Source organism: Aulonocara stuartgranti (genome assembly GCF_965226115.1).
Source record: "Aulonocara stuartgranti genome assembly, chromosome: 18".
Classification (NCBI taxonomy): domain Eukaryota; kingdom Metazoa; phylum Chordata; class Actinopteri; order Cichliformes; family Cichlidae; genus Aulonocara; species Aulonocara stuartgranti.
This window is the reverse complement of record NC_138954.1, coordinates 27,884,758-27,902,612: the sequence shown is the minus strand read 5'-3', so window position 1 is coordinate 27,902,612 and position 17,855 is coordinate 27,884,758. Positions and strand designations below refer to the sequence as shown.

Genomic DNA, 17,855 nt, shown 5'->3' with positions numbered 1-17,855 from the left:
ATTATTTGTTTTTATGGGCCGATGGATTTTTTTTTTTTTTAGGAAGGGTATATATAATGAAAGGTGTTGGATCGGCCAATTAATAATAATAATGGATTGGATTTATATAGCGCTTTTCAAGGCACCCAAAGCGCTTTACAATGCCACTATTCATTCACTCTCACATTCACACACTGGTGGAGGCAGCTACGGTTGTAGCCACAGCTGCCCTGGGACAGACTGACAGAAGCGAGGCTGCCATATCGCGCCATCGGCCCCTCTGGCCAACACCAGTAGGCGGTAGGGTAAAGTGTCTTGCCCACGGACACAACGATCAGGACAGAGAGCCCGGGGATCGAACCGGCGGCCTTCCGGTTACAGATACGCTTCCCAACCCCCTGAGCCACGGTCGTGGTCATGATCGACTCTGGGCTGGACCAATTACAGCCGAGGAGGCTGGATGCACCCTCCCCCTTGTTTAGCAATCACGTGATTTTCGCGCATTGCATGCCGGGAACTCGTGGCAAAACAATCCAAGTACCGCATCAAATGCAAGCGTTTGCAGCACCGCAAAACGTTCATTCTCCGGTTCCAATACCTTCTTGTTTTTTCTTTGCCGCACAAAAAAGGAATGTACAAAACAAAAGGAGAACAATGCCGGTCCGTACAAAGACAGACTCGACGAAAAGACAAAGAAAAATACGAGGAAAAAATCAAACCAGTGAAAGGGTCAGACCCTTACGAGCACACAGAGGGACAAAAGACGTCAGCGTGCTGCCCAACTTTCACCACGCTCAGATTTATAATTATACAGTTCTTGGAGTGAGTGCGTACACTCATGAAGTCTAGTAACTTCAGGTCACTGCAACAAGCCCAGGTACAGTTTACCGACGGATGGGTGCAGGACCTTGAAATGCACCGTGTAGAACGAAAGACCATCGTATGAACAAAGGTAAGTTTACCAGTCTCACAAATCGTCGTCATAAATACACATTCGTTAACCGTTTATTAATATAACCTTTGAGCTCAATGGTAATTAATTAGTAGTGGAAATAATTTCTGGTAGCATTACAGAAATGTAGCAGTGACAACAATAATGTATGTTGTAATCGCACTGGACAATTAGTGATACAAAACAACTGTTTTATCCTGTGAATAAAAGTATATGTTTTTGTCAATGTACCATGGCAATAACAGAAGCAAAACACAATATTGTGTCAGGACAATTCACTATTTATGCACAATAAACAAAGGAGCATAGCGCGACAATTTCTGTTCAGTGCCAGACTTGCTTGTAACCTGTATCACCAATTATGTTAAGAAAAATGACGTATTAACTACTACAAAACTCTGACCTTTGTGGGAATGCTTGGAGGAGACCAACATGTGAGCTGAAGTGTTCTGAGACGTTATATTTGGTATATCCAGACCATCCGTTGGCTCTTACTTCGGAAACATGGCTTAAAAATTTTCTCTTCAACGACGTAATCCGATAAAAAAAATAAAAGATCTCTTTACCGTGGCTGTCATGCGACCGGCTATTGCAGTTAATAATACAACAGCTTCTTGGCATTTTTTGGGTTTCTTTTTATCACTGTGTAACTGAGTTCAATTGAACGCCTGCGTGCGCTAGTACCTCTTGCCACAAGTTCCCAGAATCCTTTGCGGTTTTACCCCTGAATGACGTCACATTTTTAATCTTTATCCTGGTGGGCCGGTCTCTAGTCAAAATGCCCGGGCCGATTTTTTGTCCCAGTCCAGCCCTGCTCGCTGACTTTCCATAGTCGTTGATAAGCGAAGCAGACTCTGACCCTGCGTCCCATATTTGATGAGTTAGGAGTGAGAACGTGTTGCAATGTATATATGTAGGTGTGGTTTGGCTCTAGAAGAAATGCGAGTTTCACTTGTGATTACACTTCAGCGGAAGTATCAACAGTGCATGCATTAACCTGAACGTGGACAACAGCAGAGGTGGGCAGTAAAGATAAATATTTTGTTACTGTGCTAAGTAGAGTTTTAAATTTACATCTACTTCACTTGAGTAGGTTTTTTTCATTTTCAAAATAGGCTCGTTACTTTCGGTTTGACGTGTTTGAATGGAGTCATTACTTCGTCATTGCGAGAAACACATGAAAGGCAGTCCTGCTCGTGCATTAATCACCAGATGTGGTATAAAAAGAGATGAAAGAGGCAAACACATGTGCCATAGTTAGGGGTTTAAGTGGGCCTTTTTATTTATTTATCATCAGCAAGGAACAAGTAACTTTTAATGTCATAAACTTTATGGACAGGATCATACTTCTACTTTTTAACGACACCACCCTCTACTGGTGCAGTTTGATATATAACATTACAGGAGGCAACAATTACTTGTGGCTGGAACGACTTCGGGTGTCCATAAGTTATGTTTGCGGTACTTCAGCATCTAGCTAGCCCTACCGACGACCAGCGAGCATAAAGGGAGTGAGGTTTTTTTGGAGTGTCAGGTAATTTCAAATGCAACATTTCTATCAGCTCAACAAACAGCAAACACACGAACTGTTTGTGTGCAGTTTCTTTTCAGTGTTGCTAGCTAAAGGCCCAGCTGAGAAGAAGGAGAGAACAGTTTTCAAATGAAACAAGTACTTTCTAGGGTACGTGTTATGGAGGGACTAAGTGGGGGTAGGTTTTGATTATTGATTTTCCAAATAAAATCGATTCTAGATTGAGTAACACGATATCGATTCAGTGTAAAAAATAATTACACTGTTAGATCCCAAGTACCCTGTGATTACGTGTAATTTCATTTATACGTGTTGTGCCAAAAGTGACTTGAGTTATTTAGTTGATGATGTTTTCCTCTAACCCAGGGGTCTCAAACTAACCACCCGTATATTGACGTGAAAAAAATATGATGGAGTTTGGCCCTTGAAGTTACTTTTTTGTGTTAGAGAGGATTTGTTTGTTGTTGAGTGCAATGTTAAAACAAGTTGTGTTGCCAGCTCATTTAAGTTTGAGACCCCTGCTCTGACCCATTTACAACTGGACTAGTTATGGGAAATGAAACTGGTTATAAATACCAAGGCTGTAAACATGTTTATTCCTACTGTAGTGTTCGACATTTTAACTTTCTGTCTGTGAGGACTGAGTTACATTTGCAATTACCAGCCAAAATGGCAAAACAATGTTTTGTTCAAAAACAAAAATAAACAAATATCTTCAATGAAATCCTCTGATCACACTTTTCTGCTGTCACACAGAGTCACCCTCTGCTCATCCACTTGAATAAGTGCCTTTCGTTCCAGCCTGTTAAGGTCATTTAGGAAACAAGCCTGTATTAACTGGTGATAGTTACAGCTTGACTCATGCAGGTGCCTGCTAATGATCTACTTCGTGGTGGTGCTTTATAGGATGGGGACAAATGTGGCAGATGGGGACATGCAGCCTGAGGAAATATATCCCCTTTTACATTTGGGTAGGACGGAGAAAACCAGGGTGACTTCTGAGAGGTTATTAGTTATTCTCTCAAATATTATCTTTGAAAAAGAAAAAAACAACAAAAACAAACAAAAGAATCCTCATAAACTTGATTGTAGGACAGAGTAGTTATACACTACAGGTCCAGCCTGCTTCCTTTTTGATAGGTACTGATGGTGCACAAAACAGTTATATAAGCAAAATATATTTGTTATCAGTAGTATTATTATTTTGTCTGTCACTTAACATTTTAGACAGAGAAGATCTGAATTATTTGGTTAACGGACTGTCATACATTTCATACAGCTACATTTTGAATAGAAATTACAACTATGTCTGAGTTTGCAGTATTATGGCATCAACATTTATGTCTAAACAAATTTTTCCCAACAAGTCGTTGTAATACACATTTTAGGCTACAGGGCACACATGAAATTATCATTCAGGCACATTCACATTTCTTGCTAAATTATTGCTTTGTTTCCAGCCATTATTAATTACTGCAGCAAGTACAGTAGCTTACAGAAGTAGTATTTGCTTTGAGGAGTTGCATATTCTTTTGCAGAACATAATGCAATGAAGCAGGGCCGCTGAATCATCTGTGCGCACACTCTCAAGGACACCAAAAGAGGTAACATGCAATAACTATTACATTTAAAATGAAGACTTTGTAAGATAATAAAACCTGTGTGCTGCTGTTAGTTGCAGTTGTGATATTTAAACTGTGTAATTGTCTGTAATGCAGACTCAGCATGTCTGCCAAAGACATTGTGAGGAGAAATAAAACAGCCATCCAAACGATTCTGTCTGGAGACTACAGGCTGATCCTCAACAAAGTTTATGAGAAGGAGCTGATCACTGAACGGGAGTACAACATTCTTAAAAGTATCGGCGGAAAAGATGTGGAGGGACACATTGTTGAGCTCGTGGATAAGATCATGAGTAAAGGAGACGATACCTGCGGAGCTTTTCTGAACTTCCTGCAAACTGATGAAGACATTAAAACTACTTCCCCTCAGCTGAAGGACTTAAAAAATGACATCCTGTTTTTACATGGTAATTAAACACACACAGAAAAGTTGTGTCTGAGATCATATTCTGGTTGGATGTGTAACTCTGTTTCTCTCTATGTTCTGTCACAAGACGGCTCCAGTCAAATGGAGGTGAGGTCCTACTTCTGGAAATACAGAGCAGCTCAAATAAGTTACATTTGTGTCACAGAGATAGTGTGCTGTTTAATCAATTTCCTTCACATAATATTGCAAGATGTATGACATAGGGTCATCTCAAAGACTGTTGCTACATTCATATAGCCTATGGTACTTAGTGTTTGTATCTATCAGTCCATCCAGGCCTGTGATACAAAGCTTGTCCTCAACTCTAGAAGATGAGCTGGACTCTACCGAGGTGGCAGCACTTTGCTTCCTGTGTCGTGATGTTGTTAGTAGAAGTCATCTGAAAGTGGTCAGTGCTGCATGTTCTATACTGTTATCCTTCCACTTGTTTTACTGACATGTTTATGGATGCGTCACTTGTAGGACTGACAGTATGATAGATAGCTTAGATATGTTCATATTCACTGATAGACTTTCTAATGACCCCCCCCCCCCCTACCCCACAGATCACTAATATCAAAGACCTGTTCTCAAGCTTAAAGGAAAAAGGTCTCCTGCAGAACAATTGTTTCCTTTCTCAGCTTCTCTCAACTATTGATCGAGTAGACCTCGTCAGGTCCCTGGGCATAGATAGCAAACGATCAAAGGACACAGATGGAAGTCCTGTTCTGTCACAGTACAGGTGAACGCAGTCCCACATTGACTTTAATATGACAGCATACATATAGTAGTAATTAGTACTTAAATGCTATCAGTTTGAATTACAATATCTTTGTGTCTGTTTGGCTTTCTCTCCACATTTTTATTTTTTCTTCTTTTTTTCCCCACTGTTAGGGTGATGCTGTACAAAATATGTGATGCTATGAATAACGACAATATCGCAATCATGAAGTTTCTACTGAGATCAAAGCTGCTCAAAAGCACACTGGATCAATGCAAAGTGAGATAACATTTGCACACATCTCCAGCTATTTTAAAATCAACTCACCATATCTACATCTACAGGATGTAGTCATTAAGAAACAACTGTATCTGGGCTTCAGATTTTAAATCCTATGGTGATTTTCTTTTTAACAAAACATTTATTTCTCAATAAATGAACATCAGTACATCACAAGAAGAAAATAAATTGTCACAGGGCTGAAATATAATTGACCATATATAACAAAACACACTCTTTTCTTAAAGCACCACTGAGAAGAAAAATCAGTTAAATTATTTGTCAATGGATGCAATGGAAATTCAGCTTTAACCTCCTAAGACCCGAACTCTTTCATGGCATGAATTTTTACTTTCTCTTTGCTATTTGGGCTGATTGGGAGCAGATGAATGTAAAAACAAAGAATTTACAGATTTTTATCTTTATTTTTTTCCTGATTTTTGTTTCTGAGAAAAGTGAGATCCACATATTGGGACATTTTAAATTTAAAAGAACAGTGGCAGTATAATGTCCTCGTGTGGATATCAGGCCCTTGTAGAGCTTGTAGACATCTATATTTAACCAGCTAAATGAAAGTTGTATCAACCCTTTTCCCTGCAATATTATTAATCTTATTTTTTCTTCTTTTATATATAGAAAGTTTTGCTTGACCCACCACAAAATTTAACAGCTTCCATCTTACCAGCCTCTTTTTTGTATAGCTGGCACAAAACAGAAATGCCAATGAAGACAAAGCCTCTCCACATTTTTCAAAGACATGTGTTAACATAATGAACAGTGGTTCATTTCTATGTTTCTCTTGATCATAGACTGGATGTAAAAAATAAACAAAAGATATATAAAGCTAACTTCTGGATCTGAAATGTGAAAGCATTTAAGAAGTGCTTTAAACTTGCAAGTATTCTAAGTGCATCCATCCCTAAATCTAAATTACAAACTGAAGGTCACAGAGAATTTCAGTCTATGATCTGTGCACCCAGCTGACTTGTTCATCACAGAGCTGAAGATTTGTGTCTTTAAACTGCCATTTGAGTAACATTTTGCTGTGAAGCAGTTGATAGATTTATAGTGTAGCTGCAGAGTGTAAGGAAGAGGACTCCCTTACTGCATGTATTTATATTAGATTATCTGTATAGCACTTTAGAACACACCTTTCACTTTATTAACCTTCCTGCCTTCTTGGGACCTTTTTGTGCCACTGCTATGTGTTAAATGGCTGCCATTTCCACTGTGTTCAGTGGAATATAACCAAACTTGCCACAGGATAGTTTTTACCTGTCAATGTTAATATTCCAGTGTGAATTCCTTAAATCAGCCTAAAATGGCTGAGCAGCAGAAATCCCCACACCCATCACCCTGGGGACCATTTTCTGCCCATTGACTTCCATTATAAACGCTATTTTTCAACCCCAAATTATCATCATATGATTTTATTTTTTCTTCTTTTCTTGGATGTCAATGAAGACTCAGGGCCTTGAAGTTTTAATTTTTAAATTGCAAAAAAAATAATGGCAGGTCAAAATGTATGTTGGTGCCAATCTTTGGTCCATCTAAAGGCCTACTTATAATGACAATCACATATTACTTCAACTGGTTTTTTGTGGAAATATTTAGTTTCGTTTTTTGGTTTTTGGGGCTTATAACACAGGGCGCTCATGTAATAACACTGGGATTTGAAGGGTTAAAACAACGAAAATATTATTAAAACTTTACATGAATATTTCAGGGAGAAGTAGTTTTACAAGGTTGGCTAATTTAAAGTGGAATAAAATATGGATATATGGTCTTTTTATGGCGTGGCTGAGAATGGTCCCTAGGGTGATGGGTGTGAGTTTTTTAAAGGATGGCAGGAGGGTTAAAAGCACCTTATCAAGCACTTTATTTAGCATTGCACTTTAAGCATGGATTTGCACACAAGTTTAAATATTTATTGACTATTTATTGGGAATTTTAAAATCAGTTGGTGGCCTTGTTTCAGATCCTGCACAGCTGCTCCTCATCAAGGAATGTGGTGGTTGTCTGTCAGGAGAGAAGAATGGTGATTGAGATTGTGATTAAGGTTTACCAGTAAGGAAAACTAATGCAAGTGTGTGTGAAATCTAGGGATAAAAGTGGTGCAAATAAGTGTAAGATAATGATTACTCACCTTTCTTGCCTGTGTCCTCTTCAAGGTGTTTGGGCAAATGTTTCCCCGAGGGTCCAGACACCATTTAAAGGTTCCGGGAGAGACCATAGGTAAAGAGAGTGTGGTGAATCTTTGTGCTTGGGTTTCTGGGTTTTTATAATAGTGGGTTTGGTGTAACATTAAAGTGTGAAATATTTATTAATATGTAAATGTGAAAATGTATTTATGTATTTATTTATTCTAATTAATATATTGTATACTGTGGTGGAAGGTTGGGATTTAAGAATTTACCTGAGAGTGGAATAATGGTTAAGTCGGTGTAGACTTGTAGTCAAGACCGCCTAATCCGAGACCAAGACAAGACCAAGACCAGAGGGTATCGAGAGCAAGACCAAGTTGAGACGAGACCGAGTCGAGACGAGACCAAGACCAAGACCAAGACCGAGACAAAAAAAGTCTTTAAACTGCAGCCAGATGCTATTCTATAGACATATGCAGGACACCTTAAACTAGTTTTTTAATTAAGCAGCAAGGCAGAACAAAGTCAGGCCTGTATCAAGACACAGGGACTAAACCCCAATTCAACCAGACCCAGAACTGATCCGGAATTAAAACAGGACTACAACAGTAACCAAGACAGAACCAGAATCAGAACTAGATGATAGTAGCACTAAAAATCATCATAGACCTGCACTACACTTATTTTTTAATTCTACCAAAGTACAATATTTAGATTGAGAAAAGTTTATATAATTATGTAGCCTTGTTGTGCAAACAAGCCTGCATAACTTAATAAATATAGAATTTGAAAAGTAACAAATTGTATCTAAAAAGAAACACTAGGTACGAGATACATGTTCTGATGAGTTTTGGCAAACAACCATTTGACTAACATGTGTGTCTCACCTGCTCTTGTTCCATCTCTGTTCTGTCCTCATTCTCTCTCTCCCTCTCTGTTCCTCTCTCTCCCTCTTTGTGCTGACAATCAAGCCAAACACCAACATCATCAAATATACAGTTGAAACCAGATATTTACAAACTCTTCAGATAAAAACACTTTTTTAATTGTAACATCAAATCAGACTAAATGTTTATTTTTTTAGATTGATAAATATAAAAAACATATTTGTTAACTTTAAGAGTAAAGAGAGAAACTATCTGTATTTCTTAATTGCAAATGGCACCAAATTGTATTCAAAATTGAGCCACACTTATGGAGCTCCACAGTTCTTTTCCTGGTGTTTTGGTTGACATCTCTTGATTTTCCCATGTCAAAGAAACAGGCTCTGTGTTTTGCCTTATATGCATCCACAGCTGTGCCACCTGTTTACTCACATGGACTCTACTAACCTATCAGAAGCTTCTTCAGCTCAGAATGGAATCGTCTGGAGTTTTCCTATTAATTAACAATAAACTTAGTGTATATGTACTCCTAAATTTGATGAAAGTGATTAAAATAGACAGCTCCCTCTTTTTATTCTGACATTTAACTAATTCAAAAGATATTTCAACATTTATTTATCTAAAACAAAAGTTTACTCCAAATTGATGTTTAACAGTAAAAAAAAGTTTTTATGTTTTCTCCATAAAGTGTATGTAAATATCTGGTTTCAACTGTGAATATACTGCTGTGTATTGAAATTCCTCTTGTTTTGCATAGATATACTGAACATTCAAAGCATAATATATAAAATAACATCTACCTGAGTTTTTTCTTTGAAAGAAGCTCCTTATGTCCATTGTTGTGTACATCAGTACACAACTGAAACCGATTTAGAGAGTTTGTTTATCCGTGGAGGGAAACAACTGAAAATATGAAATGTAAGCTAAGACTCTCTAAAAAATCAGCATTGCTGTTCGGCTTTTTATTTATCCATTTGTTGATTCACTCGAAGAGCAAGTAACGCAACCAAGTGATCAGTTTGATATCAATCTTTTGTGATACACCGTCATATTTACATTATTAGTTCAGTACGAATGATTTGCTTTGGTACCTGGTCAAACTTAAGCTCTCCTCTGTCTGCAGCAAACTCGCAAGGAGCAGCTTCTCCCCCCTCGCTCACATGGGTGCTGTGCTCAGTCGCCTAGTGCCTGAGCTCGGATCATACCAATATTAGGGGGAATTTACGACGGTGCGCTCTGTGCTTCGTGTGTTGTTTTTGTTTTATACAGTTGTCAGTCAGGCATCTAACTAACAAATTACACTCCAAAAGACCCCATGCTTCTGAAAAAATGACCCGGGCTTAAGCCCAGTAAGCCACCCCCCCGCTCCGCTGATGGTTGACTCAAATCTCCCGAACACTATGTCGATTTGAGAACACAAGACCGAAACAGCGAGACCGAGACCAAGGCAAAAGTCCGTCGATACCAAGACAAAAGTCCATCGAGACCAAGACCGAGACCAAGACAAAAGTCCGTCGAGACCAAGACCGAGACCAAGACCACGTAAAAGTGGTCTCGAGACCGGTCTCGAGACATCCAACTCTAAGTCGGTGACAGCTGAACATATTAAAGCTGCCAGTTGTCATTAGAGACAGATTATTTTTGTGCTGTGAAGAAGCTCGACAAGTTAATTGTTGTAAGGAGAGCTGTATGGCAAATAAATACTTTGTTCCACTACTTCTGCCTTGGTCCATCTCACTGTGTTTCCAGCTGCTAAGGGCCGCCCTGTTACAAGAGCCTCTGTGAACTAAAACCATCTTTGCTGTTAATTCCAGACAGCGCTGGATGTGTTTGCTCAGATGGAAAAGAAAGATTTAATATCAGACACAAATGTCAGTGTGTTGCATGAAATACTCCAAGAGATTGATCCTGAGCTGGCAATGATTGTAGAGAACTACGTTCAAGGTATGAGAGACATTTTTCACTTAACCACAGAAAAACATTTAGGTGTAAACAGTGTGTTTCTGTGAACATCATCAAATGATTGTACTCGTTACAGGAGTCCCCCAACAGCAGCAGATGTTACCTCCTCATGTCAGTATTGACAACTGTATCTGTCTGTGTGTTTCTGAACATTTAATTCTGTGTGTCAGTTTGCTGATCACTGTGATGTTTATTCCCACAGAGGTTTTTTGACACAAATGAATCCCATCTTCCTCTGTCTGTAACTGAAACTCAGTGCAGTTGTAAGTATCTCTGTTCAGAAAAAATTGTAGTTATTTTTTAGGAATTCCTACAGTCACTCTGGTTTTTATTATTTTGTCATAATACTGAACATGTAAATATGTTGTTCTTTTGTCTCTAAGGCAGAGGAGAGATTATTTACACTGATGCACGATCACAGCCCATCTCTCTTCCTGATCAGGTAGTTCATTCATTTTGTTGCTATGATGCCAGGTCTCTCTTGGAAATGAGATTTTTAATCTCAATGAGATTTTTTACCTGGATAAATAAAGGATTAATAATAAATTCAGACTTTTATGCTTTCATTCATTCTTTTGTCGGAACACTAACATTTATATTAATGTAAAAACATAATAATTCACATTTTCTTTGTTTGTGTCCTGTAGTCAGAATACTACACTTTGACTCATACGTCTCATGGTTTATGTGTGATCATCAATAATGAGACCTTCACTACTGAAACATGTCTACATGCTCGAAGGGGAACTCAGAAGGATGCAGGTAGAGTTCTTACCTTCAAACCATATCATGACCTGATTTATGTAGGACTGTTTTAACTAGAAGCACTGAGACCTGCAACAATTACTGCACATACAGATCAGATATTCTTTGGTTTTGTAATCTACTGCTATACCTTCATTTGTTTCTTTTCTATGTGGCACAGATGCTCTGAACACAGTGTTCACAAGCTTAGGCTTTAAAGTGCTGATACACAACAACCTGACTGCAGCACAAATACGAAATGAATTAAGAATGTACAGCAAGAAGAATTTTGTGAATGATAATGCCTTGGTAAGTAGATTCATACATCTTTGGAATTGTATCCTCAACCACCATTCTATATTCTTAATTTATTTTATATCCTTGGATTTGCATCTCCCAGTGATCCCAGAGGCTATGTTGCCAAGGACTTTTTGTAACCTGGTAAAGTTTTGCATGGCAAATTGGCCCTGGGTGAGGGACCAGACAGCGCAATTCAAAAACCCCTATGAGCAGAATATCCAGGGCACAGTTTCCCAGCATAGGGTTACCAGGATCTACCCAGGAGCCGGGCCTGGGGAGGGTGCCCAAGAGTGAGTGTCTGGTGGGCAGGCCTTAGTCTATGTGGGCTGGTTGGGACAGCCCGAAAAGGGACATGGGCCCACCCTCCTGTAGGCCCAACACCCACAGGAGGTGCCATAGGGGTCAGGTGCATTGTGTGCTGGTTGGCAGCCAGTGGCGGAAACCCTGGTGGACAGACCCTTGGCTACCGAGACTAGCGAATAGGATATGGAATATATTGCGTGAAGTCGAGATGTACCCGCTAGATCGGGCTCTGGAACCAGTCTCCTGGAGAGGGGCTGGACTCTGTCTCAGTCTGGTGTTGGTGTAAACCGATCACCACCTGGTGGTGATTCTGACCAGGTGGTGGGAGAGGAGGCTGGATAGACCTGGCAAGCCTAAACATATAGTGAGGGTGCACTGGGAACACCTGGCAGAGGCCACGGTCCGGCTGAGCTTTGACCCATCCCGAGGGAGACTGGGGACATTAAGTCCGAATGGACCACCTCCATTGCTGAAGCTGCTGCACTGACCTGTGGCTTAAAGATGGTTAGGGCCTTTGGTGGTGGTAACACCTGAACCAGATGGTGGACACTAGAGGTTAAGAGAACCATCTTAACCTCTGCTTAAAGCTGTAGCGCCCAGATTACTTACAGCTACTTCGGTGCAACTGATATAAGATGCGGTAAGCTGAAGCTGTCTTCTTTCTTTAAAACAGAAGCAGCACAAACAAGAATTTTAGCAGCACAAACCAGCACAAACGTAGCACAGTTGATTGACACCCATTTTGTTTGATTTAATTAATGTGGGGGGGCTGGTTGATCTCTGACCTCTAGAAATTTTTATTAATATCTTAAAAATAATAGCAGCACAAACGAAAATTTTTGCAGCACAAACGTAGCACAAACGTTTGATACCACTTTTGTTGGATTTGAAGAAGGGGGGGGGGGGGGGGCAACTTCACTCACATCTGAAAATGTAGTGTTTTGTTTGTTTGTTTTTATTTCAAATATTGCATAATTAGACAAAACTGCAAACGTGAACCCAATTTTTTTCACAGTCTTAACTGAAGCCTTTTATTGAACTACCAAATAAACAAATTGGTACCCTCTTTTGGCCAGACATGTGGCAGCACTTCTGCTGTCATTTTGCTCGTATTTAACAAAATAAAAATGCAGACACATTAGTTTTTGACTGCTAGTGAAAATTGTTTTATTTATTTTTGTACTCTCTTATACCTCGGCCAGGTCCGTGGCTCCGAACCATAGTAAAGGGACCTCTGGCTAATATGTCGGGTTCCGTGTCGGGCTCATAGCCGGGAACTAGCTTTACTGTCTGGGTCAAATTTGCTAGCGAGAGACAGAGAGAGGCATTGAAGGGCTGCTCCAATGGAAATTATTGTTTTGGAGGCGGCAAACCCAGTGTGCAGTCGAGTCATGACCCCTTACAACTGGACTCGTCAGGCACTCTGCACTGGCTGCAGCGGTTATTATTATATTTACATGCTTCCATCTCCCGTTTCTGGTGGGTAGCAACTCATACTTTTTGACTTTCCTTTTTCTCCCTTCCTCGTGCTCACAAACACACATAACACCAGGGGCAGTCCCACACATTCTCCCTGCAACACGAACTACACTGGCCATTAGGCTACATTCTTTAGGGCTATGCCTGTAACACTCTGCTCATATTGCCTTCATATTAAATCATTCTTTGGATATTAATTTAAAAAAAATATTTCTTCACGTCATTATGCAAGTAGAGGTGACATGGGCCGCGAGATTGAGACCCAGGCATTAGAGCCTCTTATTGCACGTTTTATTTGGGTTTCCACCGGTATGGATTACCAAAAAGTAAAGAGGGGATAGCCTACAATATGAAACAGGAAAAGACCACCGTGTTATCCATCTGTTTTTACAAAGTAACTGTATTCTGATTATTACCTTTTTAAATGGTAACTTTATCGGAAAACAGTTACACTTATTTTGTATTTTAAATACGTAATGCCGGTACATGTATTCAGTACTCCCCAACACTGACTGCCATGAACAAATTTTTCACCAAAAAATTTAAACCTAATTTTTCATGATATATTTGGTTAACAGATTACTCGATTAATCAATGAAATAATCGATAGATTAGTTGATTACAAAAATAATTGATAGCTGCATCCCTAACTCATTGCATACGTCAGGGTTGGGTCCAGGGCAACTGTCAGTTTTGAATTAGTTAATTTAGTATCATTTACCAACATTCGTACTACCTTTATACTGACCAGAGGTTGATAAGCAGCCCTGATAGTTCATATAACATCTGCCTATATACTGCACAATGTCCTTCTTCTTCACTTAATCCTTGCTTTTGGCTTCATTCACTTCCCCTTCTTCATTTCCAAAGTCAACCTTCAGAGTACCATTTAAATCTACCTAGCTACATTCTCCCCTGACACCACCTTGCAGTATCCTCTCTCTTTACGATTCTGCACAAGATGTAGTTTACCTTTGTGAACCTTTCTCTACTCTTATAATTCTCCTTACATTCTACCTTCTTCTTAAAGTATGTGGTCACCACAGCTATTTTTATCCTTTTCACAAAATTCACTACCATGTGTCCTTTTGCATTTTTTGTTCTTAACACCACATCTATCCAATATGCCTCTGATTTAAGGTGGTATGCGTGCTTTCGCATGGAACAAAGGGGTGTGTCTTTGGCACCGATGGGGAAAAGGTGTTCCTGAAAGATCTGATGCTCCCTTTTACAAGTGGAAGAGTCCCAACCTTGTCAGGGAAGCCCAAACTCTTCTTCATTGAAGCAAGTCAGGGTGAAGGATTACAAAAAGGATACTGTCCCTGCAGCTTGGGGCCTCAAGAGGATGGGAGGGAGACACAATTCTTCTTGGAAGGAAATGCAGACCCGGGGAGACAGATTGAGACAATGCCTTCAGAAGCAGACTTTCTGATAGGCATGGCCACCGTGGAGGATTTCGTGACGTTTCGAAACAGAGTCACAGGATGTATCTACACCCAGGAGCTGTGCAAGCAGCTGACAAGATCAGCAGAAAGGTGAGAGAAATAGTTTAATAGGATAAAATGCTACTTTGGAAGAAAACTGTAATATATGACACATTTCACAATTTATTTGTTGACATACAGAAAACATTTTAAGTAAGCCTAATTTTATTTATACTTTACTTAGGCACAACTGTCATGTAAAGTGACACAATCTGACATCTTTATAGCACACTGTTATAAACTGTTTTTATAGTTTTTGCAATGATAAAAGATATTTAGAAAGCTATACTTATGTGCATATCTGTAGGTCTGCTTTTGGTGATGTAAGATGTGCTTATGTAAAACATCAGAAAGCTCAATGTTTCAAGTATTCCAAAAATTCAAGTTGTTATTTTTAGTGTGTTTCTGATGTTTTCCTTGCAGTCAGGAGATGGATGATATCCTCACTGTCCTGACACGTGTTAACAGGGAGGTCAGCAAAGGAGCGTATTCAACCCACAAACAAATGCCAGAGCCCAGATACACTCTCACCAAGAAGCTCGTCCTCAAACCTGTCACCCGCCTGTGACCAAAAATAATTCCCAGATTCACATAAACTTGATGAGCCTGATTTACAGCGTGTATGTATGAATGAATTTCTATTTTAATCTCATCTCAAAAATCAAAGAAAATATCATAGTATATAAAATGTGGTTATGAAATTTAGCTTCTGAAATTGTTAACATGCCATTTCTCTTTTCTTCTGCCACATAATTATACGCTGCTGAATTGTGATTAAGTGGTGGTCATTTGTTTTACAAATCGTTCTTCCACATTTAAAAACTGATTAATAATGCCATTTAATGTGTACATGTCATTGAATTGGGCACTGAAGTGATTAATAAAATGTATATTATTGTGTTTTTATTGGTGTTTACATATAGGCAGAAGTGCCTGTGTCCTATATGTAAAGTTGGCGAGAGATCATATTTTTGGTGCTGCTGGTCTAATAAAATCAGCAATAACTTTTCAGACTTCTTCACCTTCTATATATTCTGGTTTCAGACTTTCAAGCATCCAACCCATAACTTGTTATGACTAATTACAGATATATGTTAAGTACAATTTCAAAAGAAATTACATAAGAGTAGTAGAAATATGGTGACAATTATTATAAACAAATGACTTTCTTTTGGGACATGAGTTCAATAAATAAATAAAAAGGAAAGTTTCACTGTCATATGTATCGTTTTTAACTCTTTATTTGTAGAAACGTGATATTTTGTTAGGTCCTGTGTATGATACACAACAAATGAACTTCTATACTTAATGGCTCAAAACAAAAAGAAATATAATTATAGACAATTATAAAAAAAATATATTTTTCTTTAAAGGAATGACTGCTGTTGTTTTTCTTTATAGTTGCTTATAAGCTGTAAACATGTTTATTCTTATGGAATAGAATAGAATAGAATAGAATTCTATGGACAGTTAGATGTAGCAGTCTGGATGTTGTAGGGCTGTCTTGGTTGACACCGCTCTGCAATGTTGCGTGAGGATCAGGGGCAGTACCCCTGGACTGACAGACCGGGGTGGTGGTCCCCATCTTTAAGAAGGGGGACCGGAGGGTGTGTTCCAACTACAGGGGGATCACACTCCTCAGCCTCCCTGGGAAAGTCTATGCCAGGGTGCTGGAGAGGACAGTTCGTCTGTTAGTCGAACCTCGGATACAGGAGGAACAATGCGGTTTTCGTCCTGGCCGTGGAACACTGGACCAGCTCCTTACCCTCTCGAGGATACTCGATGGCGCATGGGAATTTGCCCAACCAGTCTACATGTGTTTTGTGGACTTGGAGAAGGCATTTGACCATGTCCCTCGGGGGGTCCTGTGGGGGGTGCTCCGGGAGTGTGGGGTGTCTGGCCCATTGCTATGGGCCATTCAGTCCTTATACGATTGTTGCAAGAGCTTGGTCTGCATAGCCGGCAATAAGTCGGACTTGTTCCTGGTGTGTGTTTGGCTCCGCCAGGTCTGCACTTTGTCAACGATTCTGTTCTTAATTTTTATGATGAACAGAATCGGTCCATTAGAATGGACAGAATTTCTAGGCGTAGCCAAGTGGCAGAAGGCTTTCTCTTTGGTGGTCTCAGGATCTCATCTCTGCTTTTCGCAGATGATGTGGTCCTGTTGGCTTCGTCAGTTGATGGCGTCCAGCTTGCCTTGGAACGGTTCGCCGCCGAGTGTGAAGCGATGGGAATGAGAATCAGCACCTCCAAATCTGAGGCCATGGTCCGCAGCCGGAAAAGGGAGGAGTGCCCACTCCGGGTCAGGGATTCAACACAATCTTTAACCCATTTGGGCTCTGGAAGAGTCTCTCTGAAGGCACACCCACACAGCGAGGCCTGAAAGGCGCAGACTCATTTTCATCATTCGCGTGTCACATTACTGAATCCACGCGCTCTCCTAAAGTGCTCTCTGCTGCTGGCGCACGAGTCTTCCACACTTTGCAGAGTTTTGACTCCTTTCACCTGATATAATTTGAGCTGTTATTATTTGGATTCTGAAGTTTTACAAAGTGATGTAAACAAGCTCATCAAATATGCTGAATTTCTCTCAGGCTAATGAAGGCCAGCGTTATGATGAAGCTGATATTTACATGCGTCAGAGGTAACCTGAAAACATCTTTTATATGTGCCCTCTGCAGATCAGCTCATTCATGATTTAACATAAGGAAGATTTAAGTGATATATATTATAGAGTACTGTGCAAGTCGTTAATTTCTTTATGTTTTGCTTCCAAGTAGCCAAACTTTGTTATTTTTCAAAATGATCTTGAACATTAATCCTATAGGCTTTCTGAAAGTCATTCAAAGGGTTTTTTGTGGACATTGGCTGCTTTTTTACTCATTTTCAATCCAATCCTTGTATCTGACCTGAAAAATGTTTTTCCGTTAGTATTTTTAGACAATTTATTGTTAGCAGCCTGTTCCAAAAGCACGTCTCTTCAAATTTATTGGATGCATTGTGTACTGTGTGTCCTTATGAAAAGGACAGAAGAGGATGTAGCAGACCTTTAAAAACTATTTACA

General features: G+C 39.6%; 2 protein-coding genes across 4 annotated transcripts in view; one reads left to right on the top strand and one right to left on the bottom strand.

Annotated features, from left to right (window-relative positions):
• The window catches only part of LOC309693519 (caspase-8-like), a 92,036-nt gene that overhangs the window by 50,912 nt on the left and 23,269 nt on the right, over nt 1-17,855 (bottom strand). The gene's annotated exons all lie outside the window — the stretch shown is intronic.
• LOC309693511 (caspase-8-like) lies at nt 51-17,315 on the top strand. Of its 2 annotated transcripts, XM_082512795.1 has the most exons (13): nt 51-931; nt 4,001-4,066; nt 4,181-4,899; nt 5,057-5,232; nt 5,385-5,490; nt 10,333-10,462; nt 10,557-10,591; nt 10,683-10,743; nt 10,864-10,922; nt 11,128-11,242; nt 11,406-11,533; nt 14,447-14,841; nt 15,214-17,315. In XM_082512795.1, the coding sequence occupies exons 3-13, from the start codon at nt 4,702-4,704 to the stop codon at nt 15,356-15,358; spliced, it is 1,548 nt and encodes a 515-aa protein (XP_082368921.1). In that variant the 5' UTR covers nt 51-931; nt 4,001-4,066; nt 4,181-4,701; the 3' UTR covers nt 15,359-17,315. The 2 variants fall into 2 exon arrangements, with proteins under 2 accessions (XP_082368921.1, XP_082368922.1); XM_082512796.1 differs by lacking the exons at nt 51-931; nt 4,001-4,066 and having other exon boundaries at nt 4,105-4,899.

Coding starts and splice junctions, on each gene's coding strand:
- LOC309693511 (XM_082512795.1), top strand. CDS start 4,702: ATGTATGACATAGGGTCATCTCAAAGACTGTTGCTACATTCATATAGC. Junction 4,900..5,056: donor GTAGAAGTCATCTGAAAGTG/GTCAGTGCTGCA, acceptor CCTACCCCACAG/ATCACTAATATCAAAGACCT. Junction 11,534..14,446: donor TTGTGAATGATAATGCCTTG/GTAAGTAGATTC, acceptor CTCTGATTTAAG/GTGGTATGCGTGCTTTCGCA.